Source organism: Salvia splendens, chromosome 22 (genome assembly GCF_004379255.2).
Source record: "Salvia splendens isolate huo1 chromosome 22, SspV2, whole genome shotgun sequence".
Taxonomy (NCBI): domain Eukaryota; kingdom Viridiplantae; phylum Streptophyta; class Magnoliopsida; order Lamiales; family Lamiaceae; genus Salvia; species Salvia splendens.
Genome location: NC_056053.1, coordinates 2852160 through 2860315, shown reverse-complemented (window position 1 = coordinate 2860315; position 8156 = coordinate 2852160). Strand labels below are relative to the sequence as shown.

Below are 8156 nucleotides of genomic sequence, written 5' to 3'. Positions count from 1 at the left end.
GGCGAGTGTAGCGGCGACACCAGTAGTGGCTGAAACAATGACGACGTTGCATCTACCGGACAGCAGCGGTGGCAACGAACCAACAACAGCAAGGGGACGGCGGCGACTCGCACGCTAGCGAGCGGTCGGACGAGGGTGAGAGAGAGATGATGGAGGTGCTGGTTGAGGCGTGAGCAATTCGCGATAGCGGCGGAGCCGGCCAGGAAGAAGATATCGGCGGCCTCAAGGGTTCTGCGGTGAGACAACTCCAACGCGGGATGACGGCAGCAGTAGCTGGATTTCGTAGCTGGATTTCACGACGACAGCAGCGGCACTGAGCACTGTTCGATGGCGAGCAGCCTGGGATGAGAGAGAGAGAGGAATGCAGGTTGTGTCAATTTTGGAGGAGGAAGGAAAATGTCAATTAGGGGATTGTATTGAGGAATCGATGGAGAGTTTGAAATTCTCAATTTGGTGTTGATTTCGACGGAGAAGAAACATAGGCACTCCTCCGTTCACAGATTTGGGATTTTTTTATTTGAAAGAGAAACAGAGAAAGACTAGATGACAGAATGAGAAAGCTCATAGATTAATAGTAATTGTGTAATATTTCTAAAAAAGAAAGCTCGTATCTGCATATTTATGTAAATATTATATGTCCGCTTTTTAATATGGGATTTCATAAAATTATAAGGTCATAGACTCATAGTAGATTAGTAAGTTGGAAGCAGAATCAACGGGTCGCAACTCTGTTGGCAGCGCAGAGCTCTAGTGATCTTAAGGTTTGGGGAGACTTTCGGCCTCAATTCGCAAGTCAGGTCGAGCAGGATTAGTCGCATTCTGCTATAAGGCGGATTCGGGAAGTGAGATATGTGAGAGAATTGAGTTTAGCTCATATTTAAAAGATAAGGTGAGAGGAGAGAGAGAAAACAATCAATGACACTAGCTACACAAAACTATTAATAAGCTGACACTCAAAAGTAAAATAGACACTCAAAAGTAAAATTTTTGAAATAACCGAATTGGTAAAAATTTTTAAATGACCGAATTGCTCAAACCTCCAAAAAGGTACTTTCGGCTGAAAAAAAGCTAAAATAACTATTTTCAAGATAAACTCTTAGTCCAGAGTTGTTTAGGGATATTTTTAAAGTCTACTATGGACGAGATAAATTCTAAGGGATTGTTTTCGAAGCTCAGTCTAAATTTTTTTTTGAATTTTTTTCTCAATTAAAGATTAAATTTTTACACTTTACCTCAAATTAGCTTCAGAAAATCTCGCGTGTGTAATTTATTTCAGAATGTTTCAACTTCAATACGAAGAAAAGGAATAGGTGGGAAGTCCGTTCCCGTTCACAACCGCGTCGTCGCCGTCCTCCGGCGATCCGGTGGCGCCTCTTGAAACAAAATCAGCTGCTACTTCTGCCCGACAATTTAGTCACTTATTCAGCGCAGTGTAGCTTTCGTGATTACTACTTTTAACTTCCCATGGCTATTGAAGGAGAAGAATCACCCCGGAAGAAAAGGGCAGAACTTGAGAGAAGAGTACTGGAGAGAGTGGAACACGTAATCTCCTCCATTGATGACGCCAAGCACGTCGACCAAGTCATCATAGCTCTCCACTCTCTGGCCGTCTGCCTATTCCCCCTCAATCCCGATTCTGTTTCAGGTAGTTTCATTGACCTAATGAGTTTTTTATGATCAGTTATTTTGTAGTAATAGTGATTAATCATTTTTTGTTTGCGAAATGTAGGTAGTGTTGATGAGAAATATCGAGACGAGGTACGCAAATGTCCTATTTTTAAGCCAGAGGTTTCGATTGTGGAATCGAAATTTAGAAATACAGAAAACCAGGATATCTGTTTTTCTTTCTTTTCCAAGTTTTGTTGATTTTTGTTGGGCAGCCCGCCGTGATTGTGTAATGTTTTTTCTTCTACTTTTTGGGTAGTTGGGGGCTGTGGAGATTCCTAGCCAAGATGAGAAAGCTGAATGGTGGCGTGTATTCTATAAAGGATCTGGGTTCCGTGTATTTTCTAGAGTTTTGTTGTATGGTATGATTTGATCTCCCCCTAAATATATTATTCAAAAGTTCTAATATGCATGCACTTGTGGGCTTGTTAATCGAATTATGTTTGAGTGTGGTACTTTTTGTTTTAAAGTATATGCGTTCTATTTGCTGGCTGATACATACTGCAAAAGTAGTTGTCTTAGTGGTGCTCCTAATTAGCAACATTTTATGCGCGTTTATGTAACTCTGTTTTGTTGCTTAAAGCAAAAGCCGAAACATGATGGATACATTTTGAGCTGAGTTTATTTGACACTGAGCAAGCTTTTTAGTCTGTCTTAAAGTTGGCTAGTCTCCATTCCGTTCTCGCTCTATTTACAGATGTTATCTCTTCTAAGTTCTACCTTTTGGACTTCTTTATGTAGACCATTTGCTACATTTATAGGAATCTCTTATCGAAGAGCTTCTGTTTATAAGAAATGGCAAAATAGTTGAAATTGTTATATTGGTTAGTCATTTGATAGTGTAGCAAAGTGCCTGTTTTCTTACTCTGCAGATGATGTGTTTTTGTTTCTAAAAGCATTTTCCATGGTTCACAGATGTTGCTTCCAACTGGCTAGCCTGCTTTCCCGCCTCCGCAAGGAAGCATGTATATGATGCATTCTTTGTAGATGGGTGTGCCACTGAGATAGTTCATGTGGTGGTTCCTTGTCTTCAGCCTGGTGAAAGTGGCAGTTATGGTTCAACTGCTGTGATCTCGAACGCAGAAAGGTAATAAGTTATTCTTCTGTCATAGTAATATCCATCTTTGACGAGGTTGATTGACATTTCTGTTGAAGGACTGTCACTTTCATGACCTGCTATGCTTCATGCACATATCTGTATAAATAACACTTCACACTCAATATTAAGTCAGTTCTGCATTACTGGATCAAATCATATTCAAGTATTCCTGTCCTGCTTCCCCTCTCTAATTGGCACTTACAAGGTCGTAAATATTCGTCAATATTCTACCAGTGTTCTGAAAATTATGTTTTTTATTCTTCAATGATTAATCTTTGTTGACTAAGGTTGTTGCTATTGCATGTCAGAAGATGGGAGGAAAGTAACATTTAATGCTGTGAACTGTTCTGGAACTTATATGTATTTGTTATTCATATCGTGTTCTGACTTTTACCATTGATTTTTATGTTTAGCTGGATTCAGCTTAGAAAGAATGGGTGAATGTTGACTACTAACTCGAGTTGACATTTTCAGTTTGGTCATATACCATGCACTTGTCTCTGTATATTGTGTGGCTGCTCAGTGTAGCTTATCAAAGCATCATTTTTTGAATCACAATTTTGTTTGAAGAATTTGTTATGCTATATAGGTCATCAGTGGAGTATTCACTGTAGCATACTTGGTGGTGCTTGTACATCTGCATAGGACTTAATGTTATGTTCTATATGTAATTACATGAGTCTAACATGTATTAATGTTGACATGTTTCTTGGTACCCCTAGACAAGTATGTTTGGTACTATTAGCATAATGACTAGGCTCGAACTCAACCAATCAATAATTGTGTTCCATGAGTTTTCTACTTAACTCTATTTCCTCTGCTATTTTTGATAGATTACTTGTGATTTGCCTGCTGGACAATGATTTGGTATGTCAGATGACTAGAGAGTTTGCTGGTAATTGTCACTTTGAAGACCTCAGCCATGAACAAGTAAAGAAGGCCATTTCTGCAACCTCACAGCTGATTACATCTATTCCAGACAAAGCAAGACGAGAAGCTCCAGCTTCACTCACCCCACGGTATCCTTATTTTAAATTCAAAACGCAGTCTTTTCTTTATTTGCATAAAAGTTTGGATAAAACGTTTAAAACACTATGCATTCTTCTATCACCAGAACAACTGCTCACTTAAGATTTATGATTTAGCTGACAAGCTAAAATAAATGAACGGATTGAATATACAGCTGCGTGACACCTGCAAGCTACCAGTATATCATGAATTTGTAGCTTTCTCATCAAGCCAACATGATATACAGAGTGTTGAAACATCATTTAAGGTAAATATTTTCCATTGTTTTTGTACTGTTTTAATCCGTTACTTTATATTTTCAGTTTGTTCTTCAAAAACCTAACCAGTCAACTTCTCCATGGTGTGGAGGAATGGGATTTGAAGTTTGTAGATGAGTCAGATGTTGCATATAACAACCATATGAATGGCGTTATACTTTTTATTGGAGAAGCATTTGCCCGCATTAGTCGTCGGGGATCTACTGGTACCTTGGAACTCATAAAGCCTGAAGTTTCTGCTTTTGTAGCCTCAATACTCTGATATGAGCAAAACTCTAATTTTGACAGTTTTTACATCCTGGCAGATATCATGTTAAGGGAGATGATTCCAAAGATCCTAGAACAAGTCCGAAGTGTCTTGTCATCAACATCTGATCTTGCCTCAAGTGAAATATTTGAGTCAAGACCTGGTTTTCGCTTCTGGCTGAAGATTATTGAGGCAGTAAATGATTCTCATTCAGTGGAGAGAATAGCTGAAGAACTCTTGCGTCAACTGGCTACTCAAAAAGTTAACGAGGTTGAAGGGTACTGGATTTTGTGGATGCTTTTTAGCCGAATCTACAAACACCCATCTGTCAGGTGCCAAATTACCATTCTACTTCACTTAAAAGTTCAAATTAACTGATTATGGTCTTGACCTTTCTTTTTTGTAATGTTTGCTGAAATGCCTCTAACCCTTCGAGTTTCAGATTCACTTTTATGGAGAAGTTTTTGCTGTGGAAAGTATTTCCCACCTGTTGCTTGATATGGATTATTCACTTTGCTGTGCTTGAATGTCCCCCTCAAAGTGCTTCATCAAAATCTTATAATGCTCGAAGTCTGTCGGATGCAGTGCACAATCTTATAGTAGCATGGTCTAGAAGAGAGTTTGTCCAATCATCGTCAACTGAGCAACAAATTTGTATCCTTACTAGTAAATTATTAAGGGTAGTAGCTTTGACACTTTATGAGCATGGTCTAGAAGAGAGTTTGTCCAATCATTTCAACTGCGCAACAACTTAAGAAATTTACAATTTTTTAACCTTTTGATTATTTCTGTAAACTTTTATGCTTATACCTTTCTTCTATTGCACCTTAACATAGTTTACAGATGTAACTGCTGCTTTAGGTCTTTGCCTGCAGCAGATGACTAAAGAAGATCTAGATGCAACGAAAGATGCATTGCACTTAATTCTTCAGGGAATTAGTTGTAAGGATTTGGTTTTGTCTTTAAATTTAAACGCCTGTTGTTTATCTATCTAAATTTCCTATTTACACTAAAAATGTAATTTCCTGCAGGTAGATTGGAGAACCCTGTATATTTGATTCGAAAAATGGCAAGCAGTATTGCTTTAGTATTTTCAAAGATTATAGACCCCAATAATCCTTTGTATCTAGACGATAGTTGTCAGGATGAAACCATTGACTGGGACTTTGGTTTAGCAACCCCAAGAGAGGTCTCTGCCACTGCAATAGTGCTTGGTGAAGAAAAGACTCAAGAAAGAGAAAGCTCTTCTAACCAAATAGCAGGAAATGAAATTCAAAAGAGTGGAGAAAAGGGGGTTCATGTCTCTAAATCTCGGAAGAACAAGGAATCAGCGTTTAATATAATTGACCCAGATGAGATTATTGATCCTGCAGAACTAAATAATGAACACACCCTTCAAGAAGGGAGTGACTACGAAAGTGATGACTCTGAGACATCTAGCGCCTCATCATTACAACCCTACGACTTGACTGATGATGATGCAGATCTGAAAAGAAAGTTTACGCAGTTGGTAGATGTAGTTGGAGCATTAAGAAAATCAGATGATGCTGAGGGTGTAAGTTAAAGATTATCCACCCATCTTCTAATGACTTTCTTACATTACACATCTTGATAGCTGTAAGCAGTTGCACCCAGTGTAGAGGCTTAGGTTGATTAGCTAGCTTCCGCGTCTTACTATTTTCTGTCTTACACTAGTGTAGTGTGTTAGTAAAGTTCACCTACATGTTGCATAAAATTGGTTAGTTATATCACTGAATATTTGCGGATGATTTGCAGGTTGAAAAGGCCCTTGATGTTGCTGAGAAGCTCATTCGTGCATCACCAGATGAGCTTAAATATCTCGCCGGTGATCTGGGTAAAGCTCTTGTGCAGGTTCGTTGCTTTGAGTCCACTGTCGAAGGAGAAGAAGATTCAGCAGAAGAAAGAAGACAGAAGGCCCTGGTGGGTTTAATTGCCACAAGACCTCTCGAGTCTCTTGAAAGCATGCACAAATTGCTTTATTCACCTAATGTAGACACCAGTCAGCGGATAATGATCTTGGATGTAATGACTGATGCAGCTCAGGAGCTTGCAAATACCAGAATTTTGAAATCAGAACATCGACCTGCGACTCTCATATCCTCCTCAAACCAACCATGGTTCACACCAAGAAATGATGGTCCTCCCGGGGCAGGGTCTTGGAAAGAGATTTCTTCAACAGAAACTCCTCTAAACTGGTCTTATTCTTATGAAAGAGAGTTACCATCAAAATCAAGTCAGACTAGGAAGGGGAAGACACAGCGATGGAGCCTCAAACACCCAACACATGACAGCCAGTTGGAATGGTCTCAAAATAGTTTTCCTCAATATGCTGCAGTATTTATGCTCCCGGCCATGCAGGGGCACGATCAAAAGAGACACGGGGTTGATTTACTAGGAAGGGATTTCGTTGTCCTCGGTAAACTCATCCACACGCTTGGTGTTTGTATAAAATGTGCAGCAATGCACCCCGAAGCCTCTGTTCTAGCCGCCCCTCTTCTGGACATGTTAAGATCCAGGTAATGGCATTGTTCGAGTGCCACCAATTGGTGTTAATTATTAATTGACCTCTTTATATTTGTGGACCGACCATCGTATAGTTTTTATCATGCTCTTGAGATATGATTTGGATCTCTGTCTTATATTACACAGGGAGATATCTCATCATGCAGAAGCATATGTGAGGAGGTCTGTCCTTTTCACAGCGTCGTGTATTCTAGTGGCCCTCCATCCCTCGTTCGTTGCCTCTGCAGTGGCTGAAGGAAATATTGAAACCTCAGAAGGGCTCGACTGGATACACAGATGGGCACTAAAAGTAGCCGAGTCAGATACAGACAGAGACTGCCACACGGTAAGCAAGAAAATATCGGCTTACGCCACTGCTGAAATTTCATATGAATAATTCGCCTGATATATTAATTCTGCTTTATTAATGCTGAGCCACCATGCTTCACAAGTAGTGCTGAAGTTTGATTTGATCAATGTGGAAGCATGACCATGTTTTTCAATATGCAGCTTGCGGTGGGATGTTTACAACTGCATGCAGAGATGGCTCTGCAAGCTTCTCGAGCACTTGAATCCTCCTCATCAACAACTGCCCAAGGCATTACTCTGTTTCCAGTTACTTCCAACACTACCATTAAGATTCCCTTCTTAAACTCATAAAGTCACTACTTCCTTGTTTGTAATAGTCGATATAAACACTTGAAAGTTTATTTCTCTCTTTTTTGAGAAAATGAGGATCATTATTTTTCTTTTTGTTTTCAAGTCCAGAAATATTTTAGATCGAAATTGATTTTTAGGGTTGGAAATATAAACTAGCAAAGGAAGATGACATGAAATTATCCCACTTTGCATTTAAGGTGAATAAATTAGTTGAATATTAAATTGAGATATTTTTAGCTCAATATGGAAATGATTCAAGCAATGTGAGCGATTAAAATCGAATACTATGATTCAAGTAACTTCATACAAAGGTAGTATATATTTTTATAAATATTACTCTCTCCGTCCGTTCATTAAATGTCTAATTTTTCTTTTTACGTTTGTCTACTAGTAATAAATTTCACATTTCACTTTTACTATATTTGGTAAGTGGACCTTATATTTTATTAACTTATTCCATTCATATTTTATTATAAAATAAATATATAAAAGTAGGTTTCACATTCCACTAATTTTTTCTACTCACTTTATTTTATAAAGTCAAACAATTTCTTAAAATACGTGTCAGTCACATATAGATATATGACATTTAATCATGGACGGAAGGAGTAACTATTACTACTAAGAATCATATACTCCTTCCGTCCCAAAAAAATATGTGGACTTTTCATTTCAT

General features: G+C 38.6%; 1 protein-coding gene across 3 annotated transcripts; it reads left to right on the top strand.

Moving 5' to 3' along the window:
- The first annotated feature begins 1209 nt into the window (after positions 1 to 1209).
- LOC121785786 (telomere length regulation protein TEL2 homolog) lies at positions 1210 to 7573 on the top strand. 3 transcript variants are annotated; one of them, XM_042184224.1, is made up of 13 exons: positions 1210 to 1645; positions 1730 to 1758; positions 1925 to 2027; positions 2581 to 2752; positions 3598 to 3783; positions 4096 to 4256; positions 4356 to 4629; positions 4740 to 4951; positions 5141 to 5239; positions 5329 to 5852; positions 6074 to 6834; positions 6968 to 7166; positions 7331 to 7573. In XM_042184224.1, exons 1-13 carry the CDS (start codon positions 1465 to 1467, stop codon positions 7478 to 7480), a joined length of 3051 nt encoding a protein of 1016 aa, XP_042040158.1. In that variant the 5' UTR covers positions 1210 to 1464; the 3' UTR covers positions 7481 to 7573. The 3 variants fall into 3 exon arrangements, with proteins under 3 accessions (XP_042040158.1, XP_042040159.1, XP_042040160.1); XM_042184225.1 differs by lacking the exons at positions 1210 to 1645; positions 1730 to 1758; positions 1925 to 2027; positions 2581 to 2752 and adding an exon at positions 3879 to 4040 and having other exon boundaries at positions 3642 to 3783; positions 4142 to 4256; XM_042184226.1 differs by lacking the exons at positions 1210 to 1645; positions 1730 to 1758; positions 1925 to 2027; positions 2581 to 2752 and adding an exon at positions 3910 to 4040 and having other exon boundaries at positions 3666 to 3783; positions 4142 to 4256.
- Positions 7574 to 8156: the final 583 nt, after the last annotated feature.